The 19,245-nt window shown below is 50.7% G+C and overlaps 3 protein-coding genes across 4 annotated transcripts; 2 read left to right on the top strand and 1 right to left on the bottom strand.

The window, feature by feature from the left end:
• The first annotated feature begins 22 nt into the window (after window positions 1–22).
• Window positions 23–5,481, top strand: EFNA1 (ephrin A1). Of its 2 annotated transcripts, XM_004388538.1 has the most exons (5): window positions 23–259; window positions 3,448–3,743; window positions 4,900–4,965; window positions 5,151–5,201; window positions 5,369–5,481. In XM_004388538.1, exons 1-5 carry the CDS (start codon window positions 168–170, stop codon window positions 5,479–5,481), a joined length of 618 nt encoding a protein of 205 aa, XP_004388595.1. In that variant the 5' UTR covers window positions 23–167. The 2 variants fall into 2 exon arrangements, with proteins under 2 accessions (XP_004388595.1, XP_004388596.1); XM_004388539.1 differs by lacking the exon at window positions 4,900–4,965 and having other exon boundaries at window positions 70–259.
• A 2,328-nt stretch (window positions 5,482–7,809) lies between these two features.
• On the top strand, window positions 7,810–9,762 carry SLC50A1 (solute carrier family 50 member 1). The gene is made up of 5 exons (XM_023742612.1): window positions 7,810–7,879; window positions 7,996–8,119; window positions 8,714–8,875; window positions 9,175–9,294; window positions 9,375–9,762. The coding sequence occupies exons 1-5, from the start codon at window positions 7,818–7,820 to the stop codon at window positions 9,477–9,479; spliced, it is 573 nt and encodes a 190-aa protein (XP_023598380.1). The 5' UTR covers window positions 7,810–7,817; the 3' UTR covers window positions 9,480–9,762.
• A 594-nt stretch (window positions 9,763–10,356) lies between these two features.
• DPM3 (dolichyl-phosphate mannosyltransferase subunit 3, regulatory) lies at window positions 10,357–11,139 on the bottom strand. The gene is made up of 2 exons (XM_004388535.2): window positions 11,020–11,139; window positions 10,357–10,932 (listed from the first exon to the last, which is right to left on the bottom strand). The coding sequence occupies exon 2, from the start codon at window positions 10,925–10,927 to the stop codon at window positions 10,646–10,648; it is 282 nt and encodes a 93-aa protein (XP_004388592.1). The 5' UTR covers window positions 10,928–10,932; window positions 11,020–11,139; the 3' UTR covers window positions 10,357–10,645.
• Between the last annotated feature and the right edge of the window lie 8,106 nt (window positions 11,140–19,245).

The raw sequence follows: 19,245 nt of genomic DNA, 5'->3' as shown, positions 1-19,245 counted from the left end.
GGGAGCGGGGCGGGGTGTCGGGCGGCGCCGGCCCTAAAGGCGGAGTCGGGAGGCTTAGGAGCCAGAGCTGTGAGCGCGTTGCTGACTGCCGCGACAGAGAAAGCCAGTCGGAGCCCGGACCCCGAGGAGCCCCCTCGCCCCGGCTCGGCCTGGTCAGGCCTCGCGCAATGGAGTTTTTCTGGGCCCCTCTCTTGGGTCTCTGCTGCAGTCTGGCCGCTGCTGATCGCCACACCGTCTTCTGGAACAGTTCAAACCCCAAGTAAGCCCCTAGTCCTGCCGGCACCCGGGCACCTGGTTGGCACTGCTTCCCTCGCTCCGGAGCAACTATCCCGGGCCAGTCCTTGTCCCGAGCCTAGGGGAGGTGACCAGAGGCGGGAGGGATTCTGGGGATTTCGCTCTCGTCACCTCTCCCCCGTAACTAGGAGGACGCATCTCAGGGCAGGAACCTGCCCGTGAGTACTATCTCTGCCCTTCCTTTCCTTCCCCCTGGCACCCCGATTACTCTTCACTGAGGGGGCCATGTTAGGCAGTCATCCTCTGCAAGCATGGACCACCCTCCTTGGCCGCCTGGGCGCTTGCTCTAGGCCCCCCACCATAAAAGCCTCTGCGCGCCTTCTTGTTTGTCACTTAGGCGTCTGCCTGTCCTGACAGACAGGTACCTGATGTGACATCAGGGATGAGCTGAGTGCTCAAAAGTAATCCTGGAAGGAGCAGTCAGGAGGGGCCTGGGCTGCGGGCAGTAAGCGTCCCTTCTGTATCCAAATGACTCTGAGAAGCTCCCCACAAGGGTTCTTTTCAAGTGGCCTGAGGGAGACACAGGCTGTGCGTGGGTAGGCTGGGGGAGTCACCTGTTACTGAGGTTCCAGTCAGTAACGCTGGAGAGATGGGGGGAGGGAGATCTTCGGAAAGGAGATTCAGAAAGAACGGAAGGGGTTAAAAGGGTTACCGAGGGCTGTGGGCAGGAAGGGGTTAATTTCTCCTGGGCAGGTTTAGGGCTGGGAGGCCAATGGTACTAGGAGGAAGAAGCTTGGTCGGACCTTTTGTTCTTGCCCTTGAGTTTTCTGAAGTTATGGGAACAATATTTGCCGGGAAAACTGGAGACGGGAGAGGGACGAGCTGGGAGAGGAGGGGCTGGGCAGCTTTGGGTCCCCGAAAACACCTCACTCAGCTTGGGCACCCACAGCCCTAGCACCCCGGCTCCCTCTCTTCCCCAGAGAAATATATTGTACCAGCTTCCTGTAGCCCTGTGGCATTGCCTGGTGGGGAGGTCTGTCATCTGTGGCATGCTGTGGGGTGGGGGAGGCAACAGCCAGCTGCCAACCCCAGAGGGCAATGCCCTCTGGCCCAGCAGGTTCCCAGGAAGCCCTCCCCCACCCCACTCCTGGTTGCCTGCTCTTTGCTTCCTTGACCCAGTCTTGTCCTACTGGGAGAGAGTAAAGTCCCTGTTTATGCCCATGCAGGTGTTGGCTGAAGAAGGAGGAGGGGACAGGAAGCCATGAGTAGGGAGGGGGGACCCTGGCTTTTTCCGTTCCCAAGCTCCCAGGTTTCCTTTCTTTCAGGAAGGAGCCTCTTCCTTGCCCCCGCTCCCCGCCTTCCCTGACGCCGCTGCCCCCCTTTCCCAGATGGACAGCAGGAGTCACAGTGGGGCTAAGTGGAGCAGATTGTACCCCCAGGAGGGGGGGAATGGGTGCCCCAGCAAGCACAGTTCCTGCTCTGTCCATCTGGCCACACGCGCTTACGCACACACACCCTTCCATACCCACAGCTAAAGATTTGAAGCCAGCCCAGAGTGGAGTCCAGCCAGGCCAGACCCAGCTTGGGGGCAAAGACGCGGTGGCAATGAGCTGGGTGGGTGTGAGGCTAACATGGGTGATTCAGGGCAATGAGCATGGGCCCTGGGATCTTCAGGCCTCAGGCGGGGGGCAGCGTGGTGAGAGGGTGGGGCGCTGTGAGCTGGGACTGGCCTCCTTTGCATTGGAGGGGCAGGTCCCCTGCCCATGCAGACCTGCTAGCTCCCTTTGCGTGGAGGACAGTACCAGGGTCAAATGGGCACTGTGCCATCCCGGGGTCCTGGGGGCTGTCCACGTTTGCCAAATAAATTTTCACAGGTTCTCCTGAGTGCTGGGCGGGAGGCAGAGGTGGATGGGGAATGAGTCAGGTGCTCGTCACAGGAATGGGGGAGAGATGCCAGGCCCAGAGCTGAAATACCTGTTCTGAAATGGCTTCTATGTTTATCTCTCCAGAGAGGAATTTTAAAAGCCTCTCTCCACTCCTCTCTCCCTCTCTCGCTCTCTCTCTTTTCCCAAGGTGGGGGAGGGGCCTGGTAAGCCTGGCTCCAGCTCTGCGGGCCAGGCCTCTTGGGGGGTCATGCTGACTGGGCGGCGGGTGCCCGCCTCAGATGGCCTCTGGGCCTAACCCCTGCCTTCCCCCTCCCCCCGCCACCCAGGCCCAAAGCTTTGGTTTGAAGCAAGTTGGCAGCCCGCTGTGCTGAGTCTCTAGCTGGCAGTGCTTGAGGGAATTAGAGAAGCTGACCAGCTTGGAGAGGGGGAGTGGAGACACTTTTCCCGCTTACTAGGACCCCACCCAGACTGGAGCCAGGTGTCTGGAGCTGGGGGGAGGGCCTGGTGGGCGGTCTGGCCGAGAGAGGCTGTGGGGCCTCGGGGAACGGGCTGGGGGAGGGGAGCCGGCTCGAGAGAGGCATTTCTGGAGCTCCTCTCAAGGGACGCGAAAGTGGGGCTTTGGAGATAAAGGGACAGGGGTGTTTTGGGGTGCTTTGAGAGAAGTAGACGAGGAGACCTGGGCATAAATTTGAGGGACTAGAAAGGGAGCTTTGAGGAGACTGAAAATGATTTAACTTAAAGCACTAGGGACCTGGGGCTCTGGGGAGGCTGAGGCTGGGAAATGTGGAATATACTTGGTGGGCCAGGGTTAAAAATGAGGGGGGTGAGGGAAGTGAAGACACAGGGGTGTTGGGGGCTCAGTGCTAGTCTGGTAATGAGGAAGGATTACTTGGACCCCGGTTACCGACTGGGTCAGTAGGGTCTTACCTGAGTTTGCATAACATTTAAAGGCGCAGCTGGTAGGATAGATTGGGGGAAATATTTATGGGTAGAAGGGGGTTGATGAGTGAGCCAAAGAAATACTTAGAAGCCTATCCTTGGGTAAATATCAGGGGGGTTATGGGAAGTGCTTTGATACCTGAAAGATACTGACTGGATGTTGTTTGGAGGGTTAGTGGGAAACAATGATGGTGAGGGGAATGTTTGGAGATTGTGGGAAGACATTTAAGAGATCAAGAGCAGTAAATATCAAGAGGTGAGACTTTGGGAAAATCTCTGTAGGGGGTCCAGTGTGAAATGTCGGGGGTCACGTGAACATACGGAGGCTCGAGGCTCTGAGCTGACTCCTGAATGACCGCCTGCTTCCTACCCCTCTGTGCGTGCCCAGGTTCTGGAGTGATGACTACACAGTGTATGTACAGCTGAACGACTACCTGGACATCATCTGTCCACATTACGAGGACGACTCTGTGGCAGATGCTGCCATGGAGCGGTACACGCTATACTTGGTGGAGTACGAGGAGTACCAGCTGTGCCAGCCCCAATCCAAGGACCAGGTCCGCTGGCAGTGCACCCAGCCCAGTGCCAGGCATGGCCCAGAGAAGCTGTCTGAGAAGTTCCAGCGTTTCACACCCTTCACCCTGGGCAAGGAGTTCAAAGAGGGCCGCAGCTACTACTACATCTGTGAGTGCGTGGGAGATGTGCACCCCAGTGGACATACTGGGGGATGCTGCGGGCATGATGCGTATGCTTGGGGACACACGTGGTGGGGAGTCAAGTAGCAGAGGGTCTCTTCCAATCCTGAGAATCTATTATTCATGCATTTATATCACAAATGCGTAGTGAGCTTCTACTGTGTACCGGGCATTCTGCTTGGCCCTATGGGCACAGAGATAACTAAGACATTACAGAGTCCCTGACCTCAGCTGGAAAGGGACACATGTAGGTTAATGAGCCATTAGAACAGTGTGATGTGGTAGACATGAGCATGCAGCCCCTGGGGAAATGGCCGGGGCAGCTGCCAGGCTGGAGTGCTCAGAGAAGGTGTGCTGGGGAAGATGACCCCAGAGCTGAGGACAAGCAAAAGAGTTGGTCAGGCATGAGGGTACAAATGCAAAGTGAGCATGACATCTTCCATCCAGTTGCCGTTGAGTCGACTCCAACTCATGGGGACCCCGGGTGTGTCAGTATAGAACTGTTCTCCACATGGTTTTCAATGGCTGATTTTTCAGAAATAGATCACCAGGCCTTTCTTCTGAGGCACCTCTGGGTGGACTCCAACCTCCAAGTGGCCTAGCACACATCTTCAGGGAACTCCAAATGATCTAGCCTGAGTGGAGTGGAAGGGTCACAGGAAGTGGGGAGAGAGGAGCTTGGGGAGGTGAGCAGGACAGATCATGAAGGGCGTAAGAAGTTTTAAGGAGTCTGGACCTTATCCTGAGGGCAGTGGAAGGACACTGGTGGATTTGAAGAGTCAGAAGATCAGCTTTGTGGAGAATGGATCCAGGACTCACTCTGAGGGAGTGAAGCAGGGCGAGTATAAAGGCCCAGGTCAGGGAAGCGTGTTGTGAAGTTTTCACCCAATTTCAGGCTTGGAGGGGTGGAGGATGGAATGTGGGGAAGGGACAGTGTCTTTGTTCTTTTTCCACTAACACCAAAGCTGAGGGTTTTCCAAAGAATGAGAGGTTGGACTGAACACTGGGCAGAAAATGGGCAAAAACTAAGGAGGATAAGAATCAGAGGTTAGACGAAAGAGAGGAATCCGCAGGCGCCAGAGGTATTTGGGCTTACATTTTCTTCAAAGTTTCCCTCCTTAACACCCTATGGGTTTGCCTTGCAGCTAAGCCTATCCACCACCAAGAAGAGCAGTGCTTGAGGTTAAAGGTGACGGTCAATGGCAAAACCAGTGAGTGTCAGGGCCCTGTGGGCCTCCCCTACCGTTGCCCATAGCTTCCTTCCACCATCTCCATGCTGGGCCTGGTCTCATAATTCTAGGATTGTCGGGAAGTCCCACTGCCCAATCCACCCAGCACCCTCACCCCTCTGCCTCCCTGGTACAATGTCCGATCTATTGCCTGTCTTGTCTTCCAGCTCACAGTCCTCAGGCCCATGCCAATCCACAGGAGAAGAGACTTCCAGCAGGTGGGTAGCTGGAGCAGATTGGGCCTGGGCCTGGGTCTGTTGGAGGAGCTTGGGTATAGGAGGTGGGTCCCATGCCAGGCAGGGGCTGGAGAAATACCAATGGGCTGAGGGCCAGTGCCAGCAGTGGGGCCACTCACCATGGGGGCCTCTGCCCTCTCGCCTTGCAGACGACCCGGAGGTGCAGGTGCTACACAGCATCGGTGACAGTGCTGCCCCCCACCTCTCTCCACTTGCCTGGGCTGTGCTGCTCCTGCCATTTCTGCTGCTGCAAACGCCGTGAATGTGTCTGCCACACCGGGCTTAAGGATTGGCAGTGGGCTGAGCGGGCAGGGGCCGGCACCCCTCACCTATCTTGGGACAGCTCCTGAAGCCCCATCCTTGGGAACCACTCCCACCCTGTGCACAAGCTGCTACCCAGCAGCCTCAAAACGGGTCAGTATTAAGCGTTTCAACCCAAAGGAGTTCAGCAAACTGGGCAGTGCCATCCCTGCCTCCACCTCAGAGGGACGGAAAAAGACATGGGGAAAGCCATTCCCCTGATATTCCTGTTCTTAAGCCAAAGAAACAAGCTGTGCAGACCTGGCCTCTGAAAGGGCCTAGAGGGAGCTGAGTTGGCAGGTACCTGGGGTCATGAAGACGGGACGGATGGGCGCTGAGCTTGGCAGAGATGCCCTTCCCAGAGAGAGCCAGGATGCCCAGATGAACTGACTGAAGGAAAAGCAAACCACACTTTCCTGCTTGGAAGCCAGCAAGATGTTTGGGCTGACCCAGCGTCTCCCCCCAAGACTTCCACCTGTGGAGCCACACAGAGAGGTCTGTAGCCAGGCACTGCATCCTCTCCCCTTCCTGGGACAGCATGCCCCAGAGCTGTGCCAGCAGGGGGGCTGTGCCAGCCTGTTCTTAGAGTGCACCTGGAAGGGCAGTGCCCTGGTGTACCGAGTCTGTGCCTGGAGTGTAGGCTGAAGGGCAGGGCCCGCATGTACAGTATCTGTATATAAACTTGCTGTATGTCTGTGCTGATTTCTACAACTGGAATTTTTATACAGTGTTCTTTGTCTCAAAATAAAGTCATGTGTTTTTTTTGTTTTGTTTTTTGGACATGCTTTTTCTGCTCCTCCATACTAGCTTATGACCACTCAGTCAAAAACATCGAGTCCTTTCTATGTGCTAGGCTCTGTCCTACACCTGTAGCAACGGGGTTTTAATTCCTTTCCTTATCTCTCTGAAGGACAAGTGCCCCGCCAGGCCAAGACGGTGGGGTGTTTCCTCTTCTGAGGGGTGTCTAGGACAGGAGTGTTCCCACGGAAGTCTCTCAGGTTCTAGGCTGCACCCTAGTTTGCAAGTTCTTCTTGCCCAGCCTCTGCCCCATTCCCGCCCCCTCAATGCGAGGCTCTAGCATATGGTTCAGGCACTCACGGTGTTTGGGTGAGTCAGGGCAGCAGCTGAGGCCTGCGGCCCGCCCAGACAGCCCCACCAGCAGAGACAGCCCCACCGGCAGAGGCCTGTGGGAGGCTGGGAGGGAAAGTTCCCAGCAGCATGGAGGATGGACTATGGGGTCAGTGATAGGGGATTCAGTGGATTGGCCAAGTCATCTAAAGTTGGCGGTGTGCCTGAAGGAAGAGGGCAGCTGAACAAGACTTGGCAATTTCTGGTAATCTAATCACTGGTTTATTTAGGACAGAGGCTTCAGCCAACTCCGGAGGAAAAATTCCCAAACGTTGGGAAATTGAGGTTCTGATTTAGAGCTCTGGATGGGAGGGGGTAGCCTTCTGATTGGGTCTTGCAAGCTTTTTTTTTGCAGTCCCCCACACAGGCGTACGGGCCCGGGGGTTACGAGATTTGAGGTTGGGGGATCTAGGTGACCTAAGGGTAAGCAGAGTGTAAGCTGCTGCAGGTATCGGTGACAAATCCGCCAGCCCCCAGGACCAGGACCGATCAGGAGCTGGAGGGCAAGGTCAGAACCAGGAACATCGCAAACCCGCAGGCTACGCGTCGGCGCGGACCTGGACTTGATCTCCGAGGGGCGGGCCCTGGGTTCCGGTTTGGCGTTGTAGGGGCAGACTGGGTTCCGGCTCCGTTTCCGGGAGGGCAGCCCGAGCGTGTAGGGGCGGAGTCTGGTGCACGGCGGGGGCGGGGCTCCAGCAACGCGGGTCCGGAGCTGGGCTTCTCAGCCGGGTGTCCGGTCTGTGTCCGGGGGGGATGGAGCCGGGCGCCGTGGTCGACTCGCTCCTCTCCGGAGCCTGTGTGCTCTTCACCCTCGGCATGTTCTCCACCGGCCTGTGAGAACGCGGCCGGGCTGGGCTGGGGCAGGACAGGAAGTCGGGAAAGAAGAGAGAGGGGCTGAACTTGACCGCAGCCCCAGGCTACGTCCGGGACCTAGAGTCAAAGTGAAATCGGGTCTAGGGGACCGGGGAACAAGGGCGTGGTTTGGTCCCTTGGTCTGCGGGAGAAAGCAAGGGAGCTGAGAGCGGGGCCGGGGGTCTAGGAGGACTGGAGGACTCTGGGGGTCTGCGGTTGTCCGGGGAGGATGACAGGCTTCCCCCTAGCATCCTGGTACTTCCTTCTTATCCCTCACCTCTCCCTTCGGGGCCCCGTTGCAGCTCGGACCTCAGGCACATGCGGGTCACCCGGAGCGTGGACAACGTCCAGTTTCTGCCCTTTCTCACCACGGACGTCAAGTGAGAGGGGCAATGACAACGGCGCGGAGGGGAGATGGGGGAAGGGTGGAGACGAAGAACGTAGAAGAGGGTCAACCCAACCCCCAGATGCGATGTCCCTCCCCTCCACCTTGCAGCAACCTGAGCTGGCTGAGTTACGGGGTCTTGAAGGGAGACGGGACCCTCATCGTCGTCAACGCCGTGGGTGCTGTGCTTCAGACGTTGTATATCTTGGTGTATCTGCACTACTGCCCTCGGAAGGTAGAGGCCTCCCCGGACCCACCTCTGCTGCATGCCCTGCCTAGCTGGCAGAGCAAACAGTCCTTCCTAGGAGACAAATAGGCTGGCACTGCCTCCTTTTCCTGGAAGGCCCCTCCAGCCGTCCAGTACTCCTTTCTCCATGAAGCCAGATTTCTGAGACTCCCACATTGCCCCCAAATCTAGCAAGGCTGTGCCTATCCTGGTGGTCCCTGTGCTGCCCTGAGCTTCTCCCCAACAAGCTGGGGAAAGCGCTTTATCTCTGCTAGCTCCTTCAGAGGCTGGGCCAGTGGCTGAGAATGACATGATCAACTCTGCCTCCTCATTCAATTACACAAGCATTTATTAAGCTCCTACTGTGTGTACTGAGCTCACAAAGTACCTTTTCGTCCCCTGGAGACCTCCAGTGCTATGGGTGGATCAAACATAATTCCAGGTCACCAGTGGGAAGGGAGCTGCGGCAAGTGCAGTACGGGAGGCTTGGACAAAGGCTGACTCCCCATGGGAGGATGGGAGAGGGCAGGATGAATTAATTCCAGCGGGAGGTCAAGAGTGTGGGCTCCTGGCACATCTAGAAGGGTACTCTCTCCCCTGCAGCAAACCTTGCTCCTACAGACTGCAACCCTGCTGGGAGTCCTTCTTATGGGTTGTGGCTACTTTTGGCTCATGGTGCCTGACCCTGCCAGCCGGCTTCAGCAGCTGGGCCTCTTCTGCAGTGTCTTTACGATCAGCATGTACTTCTCACCGCTGACTGACTTGGTGAGCGGGGGTGTCCAAGGATGTGGGAGAGAGAAGAGGGGCTAGGCTCGCATAGCCAGGGACTGTGGTTTACCCCCTAGAGGAAGAGGAGATCCATATCCTGGGTGAGTACGAGGCAGGAGGGAAGGGTTGAGTGATAGAAGATGGGGGAGGATGTGTAACCTTTTTCTGAGGAAATTCTTAGGCTAGGCGAGGGCTTTCCTATGGGTCTGGGCTAGGAGTGGGGCCTCCCTTTATAGAGGCAGTGGGAAGACTTCAGTGGCCTCTGATCAGGGCTTGTCTTTCATCCTTGCCCACAGGCCAACGTCATTAAGACTCAGTCAACCCAGCGTCTCTCCTACTCGCTCACCATTGCCACCCTCCTCACCTCTGCCTCTTGGACCCTGTATGGGTTTCGACTCAGAGATCCCTACATCACGGTAAGCAGAACAGGGACGGGGTGATAGGTGAGCGTGGTGGAAAACCAGCTCCTCTCCTCATAGTAGCCTTGTGATTTCAGGTGCCCAACCTTCCAGGAATCTTCACCAGCGTCATCCGCCTCTGGCTTTTCTGGAAGTATCCCCAGGAGAAAGATAAGCAGCACTATCGGCTCCTGCAAACCTGAGTCATCTCACCGGACCATTGGGCACTTTGATGGCAACCTAATACCAAAGAGAGGCCCTCATTTCAGCTGTTCCTGTTGACCAGCCCCACGGGTATAGTGGGTTGTGGGAAAGAAAGACGGATGACTTTGTGAATAGAAGAACCAAAGTGAGAGCTCTACCGAGAAGATGGTGTGGGACCTGGGAGATGAATGGCTTTTATTTTTATGAGAGATTATTTTTTTAATTTTGGAAGTTGGGGTGATAGCTTTAGAATGTGCCTTAAAATAAACTGTTCCTCACCGCTGCCCATCACGGCTCATTCTCTATTCAGTGATTCTCAACCCGCCTGGTTTGGTGACGGATAGTGACAACAGGGTGATTACTCTATCGGCACGATAGGGGTACACTGCTGATCCGCAGCCATTTTAGGGCCGGTAGGTTGGCTCGGAAACCCTGGTGACACAGGGGTTAGAAGCTGCGGCTGCTAACCAAAAGGTCGGCAGTTTGAAGCCACCAGGCGCTCCTTGGAAACTCTATGGGGCAGTTCTGCTCTGTCCTATAGGGTCACTATGAGTCGGAATTCACTCGACAGCAGCGGGTTTGGTTTTGGTTTTTTCAGGTTGGCTCCCTATAAATGGTTAAGTGCTCGACTACTAGCCAAAAGGTTGGTGGTTTGAACCCACTGAGAGGTGTCTGGGAAGACAGTCCTGGCAATCTGCTTCCGAAAGGTCACAGGCGTGAGAAACCTATGGAGCGCAGTTCTACTCTGCAACACCTGGGGTCACCGTGAGTCGGAATCGACTGGACAGCAGCTAACAACAACAACAAGGGGTGGCTCAGAAAAGGTATCTGAAAAAAAGAAAAGACGTTGGAAAGACCCAGAAAGACCTCAAAGAATGGAGCTTAGCTTTTATTAAGGAGAATGAAGGTTAAGCATCATGACGTATTTTCTGACAGGGTTAAAAGGACCAGGACAGTGGAATGACGTTTTCATGCTGAGAGATCTTGAGGTTTTTGCCTCCTTCAGTCCAAAACAGGGATGCCAGCAGGATGCACAGCACTTCTCCCCCGCTGTGTACATCCCTAATCACCATACGCCATACTCAGACTGAACAACGTAGAAAATGAATTTGCTCTGTAGCGGGGGCTGGGAGGGAGAGCTGCCCGGCAGGGATAGGGGAGGGGGTTAGAAGCGCAGGCCCTTGCGGGCCAAATCGGCCCGGGCCTCCTGGATCTGAGTCTGCAGCTCCAGGGCGGCGCCTTCGCAGTCATTGAAAGTGGCCACGCGATAGCCCACGGTGCCCAGGGCAAAGCAGCCGACGGTCACCAGCAAGTAGGCGGGCAGTGGCCACAGGACCTCCCGGCAGGTCAAGGGCAGCTCCAGGCCCAGGGTGGGGCCCATGGTCAGGGCTGCCCAGGTGGAGCCCAGCAGCGCCAGCCCCCACAGCCACTGCGCTAGCTTCGTCATGGTCCCTGTGGGAAGAGAAAGCAAAGCTCGGATTCCCTTCCACCCGCCATCCCCTGTGCATTTGAGACCTACTCCCTGTCTTTCTCACTCACCCACTCTCCGGATCACCTAACCTCAGCTCCGCTCCTCGGTGGCTCTCGCTGTTCTCGCCCTCTCCATTCAGTTCGCAACCTACCCTTCCCTCTCTGCCCTGCGTCTCCCTTTCCTCGCGCGGCTTGGACGTCAGTGTCTGGACGGCTCTACGGCGCATGCGCGGCTCCTGCGGGGCCTTCTGGGAATTGTAGTCTTTCTTGGTGAAGAGGCCTGAGGTACCCGCCGCCGCTGTCTTCCCCAAGGCTGCACGAACAGACTCTACTCCGCAAACCGCGTGCTGGGTCCGGAGAGGCATCAGGCTGGCTCCCCTCGCTCGGGGCCCTGCTTCAAGCTGCGCTCTTAGCAGATGGCTTATATCTTGCAGCAAAGTGGGAACGTAATGCTGTTCCCCTTAAACCCAGATCTCCAGCCCAGGAATACCATTCATTCATTCATTCACTTACTAACTTATTCTTTCATTCGTTTATTCATTCGAACATTTCTTGAGCTCCATGGCAGACTGAGGGTATAGAGATGTCAAGAGACTTGTCCCCTCCTGGGTTGGAGGGGGAGAGCAGGAGTCAAGAAAGTGGATATACCGACGACTAATTACGGCGCCTTGAGAAACGTGTTAGAACAGAAGTTGTCATATTTTTTAAAAAAGAAACGCAACCAAAGAAGCTTGGAGCCAAAGAATGGAGGGCTCCAGGGAGGTTGCCTTTAAGAGGAAAAAAAAAATTGGGGGGCTGGGGGCATAGAGGGATTACCTGATGTATTTAAAGGCATTGAAAGAAGGTTTATTCTCTCAGAGTTTGGGGGATGAATTCATGATGGGTATATAGAAAGCTGAGGCTCTGGTGGCTCAGTGGTTAAGAGCTCGGCTGCTAACCAAAAGGACGGCAGTTTGAATCCACCTGCTGCTCCTATGGAGAAAGTTCTGCTCTGTCCTGTAGGGTTGCTATGAGTTGGAATCGACTTGACGCAAAGGGTTTGGTTTCATACAGAAAACCAAGTAAAAGAAAAGTTCAGACAATTATCAACTTCAGGGAAAACAAGGAGTTAATTAAAAAAAAAATAAAAAAGGAAAGAGAATTGAAAAGCCTGTCTGATAAAGATACCAGGAACACACTTGCAGTTAGAGTTACGTTTATTAACTTTATTAACTTGTGGCTGCAAGGTGAAGCACACACCAGAGGAACTGTGGGGCGATTCAGCAAACAAAGGAAGAAACAGTCATTGCAGGATGCGGGAAAGGATTGAGTTTAGGTGGAGTCCCTGGATGGTGCAAAAGATTAACTCTCTCCCCTGCTAACCAAAAGTTGGAGGTTTAAGTCCACCTCAGAAGAAAGTCCTGGTGATCTCCTTCCAGAAGATCACAGCAACTGCAAACCCTAGGGAGCACAGTTCCACCCTGACACACACGTGGGATCTCCATGAGTTAGAGTCGACTGGATGGCAACTGGTTTGAGTTTAGGTAATATTTAAATGAAGCAATGTTTTGATAGGTTCGAAGGAAAGCGTGGGTATATGTACAGGAATCAACAACAAACCTGGCCTAAGAAGTGGACTCAGTGTCCTGTTGGAAAGAACAAAGTTCAGATGGATGTGGAATGTTAAGCTTTGCACCTAGGTTGGAAATTGAGGCTGCCTCCCTGTGTCACAGTAACCAGCATGGCTCAGATCTCCAGGCAAGACTGGGAAGTTCCATTCTCACTAATGTGACTTCAAATAGCCAAGTTTATGACTGTCTAGGATTTTAGAGAATGAAGTTCCTCCACCCAGTGTCCGTGATGTGAAGAAACAAAAGCAGTTTTTACAGGTTCACAGAGTCTTAGTACAAACACTACAGCGCTCATCTGTGAGGAATATTTTCACAACCCTAATCAACACTGAGCATTGATTTAACCCAAAATTGGGATATATTAAAACTGGGAGAGCAGGGGAGGGGAGTGGATGAGGAGAGTCAAGAGTAGAAAAAATTAAATGTTCATCTTCCATGGCAGGAAGTCAACTGATCACATCTAAAATGGGAAAAATCAAGAAATAATAATAGAAGCATGTTATTTAGAAATATAGAGGTAAATAGTGGAAAAAGCAGCCAAGAAACTCAAGAGTGGTCATCTCTGAGGAGGATGTAAGTAGGGGTGGGAGAAATGGAGCAGAGGACTTTCATTTTTCATTACAAGCCTTCTAGAACTAGTTGACTTTTTAAGCATATGCATATGTAAAAATTAGGAATAAATAAAAAACATTTTTAAAACCTGCTATATTTGGCAGCTAACCAAAAGTTTGGCAATTGGAGGTTCGAGTCCACCCAGAGGTACCTTGGAATAAAGGCCTGGTAATCTTCTTCCCAAAAATCAGCCACTGAAAACCCTGTGGATCCCAGTTCTACTCTGACACACATGGAGTTGCCATGAGTCAGAATCAACTTGTTTTTGTTTGTTTTTTAATGAGGGAGGAGGGACAGGGACTGTGGGTGTCTCGGGACCTAAAAATCCTACTATATAAGTTTTAAGTCCCCATTCCCATCTCCCCACAAATTCTACTGGTTGCTCAGTCAGGAGTCCCCGGTCACAATGACTTTCAGATGTTAGCATAGTTCAGAAACTGAGCATCATCTTTGCAAATCCAGAAATTCTATTTTATTAACCCAGAGTAGACCTGGCCCTGGAAGACTGACTGCTGCTCCCCAGAAAAAAATCTGGGGAGGGGAGAGATAACAAGGAGGGGCAGCCCCACCAGATATAGAGATAGATAATTATAATCAGCAGCAAAAGAAACATTGGTTGAGGAGCCATTATGTTTCATGCCCTGTGCAATGTTGTCATGTCTCATTTTTACAACAGCTTCACTGGATACTTTCATGTCTCCATCTATAGATGAGGAAACCAAGATGCAGAGTGTAAAAGGTAAGTAACTTGCTCAAGGTCATGCAGATAATAAGTAACACAGCTTGTTTCATCTAAATCAAAGCCATGTTCTTAGCAATTTCACGCTACTGTATTAGTGTTACAGGTACAGGAGTGGGCAGATAAGGATCATCATAATAACTGACATTCATTGATAACTATGTGCCAGGCACTGTGACTCGCTTTATGTGCATCATCTCAAGTAATCTTCACAGCAACCCTATGAAGTAGGTACTATTATTATCCCCCATTTTTCTGATGAGGAAACTGAGGCACAACCCAGACAATCTGACTCCAGAGTCTGCATACTTTACCAGACTACACTATAGCACCTCCCTCCCTAGATCAATGGAACAGAACAGAAAGAGAAGAAATAGACCAAGCATACATACAAGTTTAGCCTATGATAGAGATGACATCTCCAGTGAGTGAGAAAAGATGAATTCTCTTGAAAGCCTTTGCAACTATCTTACCATCTGAAAAAGTAAATCAAGTTAAGCTTCAACCTCACACCTTATAACAAAAGTAATTCCCAGTACATTAAAAAGTAAATTAATTTAAAATTCTACTTTTGTAAATTAATGTAAACAGTGAAGCCCTAAACATGCTAGAAGAAAAGGTGGGTACGTGTTTCTCTAATTTTGAGCTTAAACACCACATCCTTCACGAAGCCTCCCTGGCCTGGCCCTGCTTGCAAGGTTGGTCACCATCTGCCTCCTCTGCGCTCCCACAGACTCTCGCTTATAGATGGCCCTTACTGTGTGGAGCTGAAGGGTTTTGGTTTCCCTGCTTGTCCTGCCCAGGACCATTATGTCTCCAGGACCAAGGACGGTGTGGGAAACCCAGCAAGCCTTCTATGAATGTGAGATGAGGGAGGGAAGGAAGGACAGGTTAGGTCTTGATGGTCTTAAAGAAATTGACCCAGCTTTCCTTGTCCAAGAAATATAACTGCTCCACAGATGCCCGTCTACCAGACACAAAGTCTTTGGCCTTGGGCAGCACTGGACAAAAGCTGCCATATTCTTATGGTCCAGCTCCTCTCTTTTCAATCTCTTTGGTCTCGTCGCCCTACTCCTGCCCCATCAGGATTCAGTACACGTGCTGATAGCAGGGTATGGGAGGCAGTAGAGCTTGGGGCTTAAAAGTTTGGGCTTTTTCAATAGAATTCAACAACATATCAAAAAAAAATTCACCATAATCAAGTGGGATTTATACCAGGTATGCAGGGATGGTTCAACATGAGAAAAGCAATCAGTGTAATCCATCACATAAACAAAACAAAAGACAAGAACCACATAATCTTATCAACTGATGCAGAAAAGGCATTTGACAAAGTCCAACACCCATTCATGATAAAAACTCTCAGCAAAATAAGAATAGAAGGGAAATTCCTCAACATAATTAAGGGCATTTATACAAAGCCAACAACCAACATCATCGTAAATGAAGAGAGTCTGAAAGCATTCCCCTTGAGAACGGGAACCAGACAAGGATGCCCTTTATCACCACTCTTATTCAACATTGTGCTGGAGGTCCTAGCCAGAGCAATTAGGCTAGAAAAAGAAATAAAGGGCATCCAAATTGGTAGGGAAGAAGTCAAAGTACCCCTATTTGCAGATGATATGATCTTATACACAGAAAACCCCAAAGAATCCACAAGAAAACTACTGGAACTAATAGAAGATTTCAGCAAAGTCTCACAATACAAGATAAACATACAAAAATTGGTTGGATTCCTTTACACCAACAAAGAGAACTTCGAAGAGGAAATCACCAAATCAACACTATTTACGATAGCCCCCAAGAAGATAAAATACTTAGGAATAAATCTAACCAGAGACGTAAAAGACCTGTACAAAGAAAACTACAAGGCACTACTGCAAGAAACCAAAGGAGACCTGCATAAGTGGAAAAACATACCATGCTCATGGATAGGTAGACTCAACATTGTGAAAATGTCAGTTCTACCCAAACCGATCTACAGATACACTGCAATCTCGATCCAAATACCAACAGCATTTTTAAATGAGATGGAGAAACAAATCACCAACTTCATATGGAAAGAGAAGAGGCCCCGGATAAGTAAAGTTTTACTCAAGAAGAACAAAGTGGGAGGCCTCACACTACCTGATTTTAGAACCTATTATACCGCCACAGTAGTCAAAACAGCCTGGTACTGGTACAACAACAGATACGTAGGCCAATGGAACAGAATCGAGAATCCATACGTAAATTCATCCACCTATGAGCAGCTGATATTTGACAAAGTCACAAAGTCCATTAACTGGGGAAAAGACAGTCTCTTTAACAAATGGTGCTGGCATAACTGGATATCCATCCGTAAAAAACTGAAACAAGACCCGTACCTCACACCAGGCACAAAAACTAACCCAAAATGGATCGAAGACTTAAATATAAAATCGAAAATGATAAAGATCATGGAATACAAAATAGGGACAATGCTAGAAGCCCTAATACATGGCATAAACAGAATACAAACCGTAAGTAACAACGCACAAACACCAGAAGAGAAACTAGATAACCGGGAGCTCCTAAAAATCAAAAGCTTATGCTCATCAAAAGAGTAAAAAGATAACCTACAGACTGGTAAAAAAAAAATGTTGGCTATGACAAATCCAATCAGCGTTTAATCTCTAAAATCTACAAGAGACTGCAAAACCTCAACAACAAAAAGACAAATAACCCAATTAAAAAATGGGCAAAGGATATGAACAGGCACTTCACCAAAGAAGACATTCAGGTGGTTAACAGACACATGAAGAAATGCTCACGATCATTAGTCATTAGAGAAATGCGGATCAAAACTACAATGAGATACCATCGCACCCCAACAAGGCTAGCATCAATCCAAAAAACACCAAATAATAAATGTTGGAGAGACTGGAACACTTATACACTGTTGGCGGGAATGTAAAATGGTACAACCACTTTGGAAATCGATTTGGTGCTTCCTTAAAAAGCTAGAAATAGAAGTACCATACCATCCAGCAATCCCGCTGCTTCAAATATATCCTAGAGAAAGAGCTGTCACACGAATAGATAAATGCACACCCATGTTCATTGCAGCACTGTTCACAACAGCAAAAAGATGGAAACAACCTAGGTGCCTATCAACAGACGAATGGATAAACAAATTATGGTATATCCACACAATGGAATACTACGCAATGATAAGGAACAGTGATGAAGCCGTGAAACATCTAATAACGTGAATGAATCTGGAAGGCATTATGCTGAGTGAATTTAGTCAGTCGAAGAAGGACAAATATTATATAAGACCACTATAATAAGAACTCAAGACAAGGTTTAAAAACAGAAGAAAACATTCTTCGATGGTTATGAGGGTGGGGAGGGAGGGAGAGGGGTATTCACTAACTAGACAGTAGACAAGAATTAGGTGAAGGGAAGGACAGCACACACTACAGAGGAAGTCAGCACAACTGGACTAAATCAAAGCTAAGAAGTTTCCTGAATACAATCAAACACTTTGAGAGACAGAGTAGCAGGGGTAGGGGTCTGGGGACCATGCTTTCAGGGGACATCTAGGTCAATTGGCATAACAAAGTTTATTAAGAAAATGTTCTGCATCCCACTTTGGTGAGTGGCGTCTGGGGTCTTAAAAGCTAGCAAGCGGCCACCTAAGATGCATCAATTTGTCCCAACCCACCTGGAGCAAACGAGAATGAAGAACACCAAAGACAAAGGAAAATATTAGCCCAAGAGACAGAAAGGGCCACATAAACCAGACACTCCATCAGCCTGAGACCAGAAGAACTAGAGAGTGTCCAGGTACCACCAATGACCGCCCTGACAGGGAACACAACAGAGTGTCCTTGACGGAGCAGGGGAAAAGTGGGGTGCAGAACTCAAATTCTAGTAAAAAGACCAGACTTAATGGTCTGACTGAGACTGGAGGGACCCCGGAAGACACAGCCCCTGGACTCTCTGTTAGCCCAAAACTAAAACCATTCCCTAGGCCAACTCTTCAGACAAAGATTAGACTGGACTATGGGACACAGAATGATACTCATGAAAAGTGTGCGTCTTTGCTCAAGTAGATCCATGAGACTAAATGGGCAGCTCCTGTCCGGAGGCGAGATGAGAAGGCAGAGAGGGTCAGGAGCTGGTTGAATGGACACGGGAAGTCAGGGGTGGAAAGGAGGAGTGTGCTGTCACAGTACAGGAAGAGCAACTAGGGTCACATAACAATGTATAAATTTTTGTACGAGAGACTAACTTGAATTGTTAACTTTCACTTAAAGCACAATTTAAAAAAAACAAGTTTGGGCTTTTAGAGTTCAGTTGTTCTGGAATCGGTCCCTGGCTTTGTTGGCTACGTGACCTTGGGCAAGTAACTTAATGCTTTTGCGCCTCAGTTTTCTCAGCTGTACAATGGAACCAATAATTGATCCCCCCTCATAGAGTTGCTCAAAGGATTAAATGAGATATTGCGGTTGTTGTTATTATTAATTGCCATTGAGTTGGCTCCGACCCAGGGCGCACCTTCCGTATAACAGAATCATATTGCCCGGCCCTGTGCAGGTAGGGTGCTTAAAATAATGTGTGGTCAACGCAAGTAATGTGATTGATATCACTTTACTGAACACTTGAAAAACGTTGAATTGACAAATGCTGTGTTATATATCTTTTTACCAAAAAACATTCCATGGAAACAAAGAGGAGGGGTTGACTCTGTCTGGGGTGAATGCATCATAGAGGCCCTGACGCCCAAAGTGAGACTGGAAAGATGAGTAAGAGTCGCTCAGGTGGAGAAAAAGGGGGTGGGGGCGTGCAAGGCCAAGAGAACAGCCTGAACAAAGGCAGAGAGGCATGAAGGTTCTTGGTGAGTAATCCTTTGTGGCTGCGTCTGGGACAGAGAACGCTTGCTAGGGAAGTGGCAGGAGATGAGGCTAGAAAAGCTGGCTGGGGCCAGTTTATTAAAGATCCCTTAAAAGCACTTGTGTTAGAGAGGTTGGTCCCTCAGATCAGTGGCCCCATCTCTTAGAGGGTTAAGTGACCCCCAAGTGTGCCTGTATGTTTTCTTTCAAGAATTACGGCTTTCTGGGTGCCCACAGGCGCTAAGGTGATTGCTAGGTCCTTGGGGGAGGGTTCCAGGTAGTCAGGTTGTGTTGACTCCATCCCTGCCCTCAGGACACTTGCAGTTCCCGTAGGGGACAAGACAAACAGACATGTAATCAACAAAACACACATGTGTACCTACAAAATTACAGACAGGCTTTTTGGGAAATGATAGGTCAGAGGTGGTGCTGCTGAACGGAGAAGCGCCGGATGAGTCAGGGTTTCCTAAAATAG

The sequence above is a fragment of the Trichechus manatus genome, unplaced genomic scaffold (genome assembly GCF_000243295.1).
Source record: "Trichechus manatus latirostris isolate Lorelei unplaced genomic scaffold, TriManLat1.0 scaffold00213, whole genome shotgun sequence".
Classification (NCBI taxonomy): domain Eukaryota; kingdom Metazoa; phylum Chordata; class Mammalia; order Sirenia; family Trichechidae; genus Trichechus; species Trichechus manatus.
The sequence above is the reverse complement of the archived record's forward strand: the minus strand, read 5'-3'. Positions and strand labels throughout refer to the sequence as shown.

Bases quoted from the DNA above. Each gene is read 5' to 3' on its own strand.
- DPM3 (XM_004388535.2), bottom strand. From the start codon at position 10,927: ATGACGAAGCTAGCGCAGTGGCTGTGGGGGCTGGCGCTGCTGGGCTCC.
- SLC50A1 (XM_023742612.1), top strand. From the start codon at position 7,818: ATGCGGGTCACCCGGAGCGTGGACAACGTCCAGTTTCTGCCCTTTCTC. The intron at 8,120-8,713 runs GTAGAGGCCTCC...TCTCCCCTGCAG, and splicing joins TGCACTACTGCCCTCGGAAG to CAAACCTTGCTCCTACAGAC. The intron at 8,876-9,174 runs GTGAGCGGGGGT...CCTTGCCCACAG, and splicing joins TCTCACCGCTGACTGACTTG to GCCAACGTCATTAAGACTCA.
- EFNA1 (XM_004388538.1), top strand. From the start codon at position 168: ATGGAGTTTTTCTGGGCCCCTCTCTTGGGTCTCTGCTGCAGTCTGGCC. The intron at 260-3,447 runs GTAAGCCCCTAG...GTGCGTGCCCAG, and splicing joins TGGAACAGTTCAAACCCCAA to GTTCTGGAGTGATGACTACA. The intron at 4,966-5,150 runs GTGAGTGTCAGG...CTTGTCTTCCAG, and splicing joins GACGGTCAATGGCAAAACCA to CTCACAGTCCTCAGGCCCAT.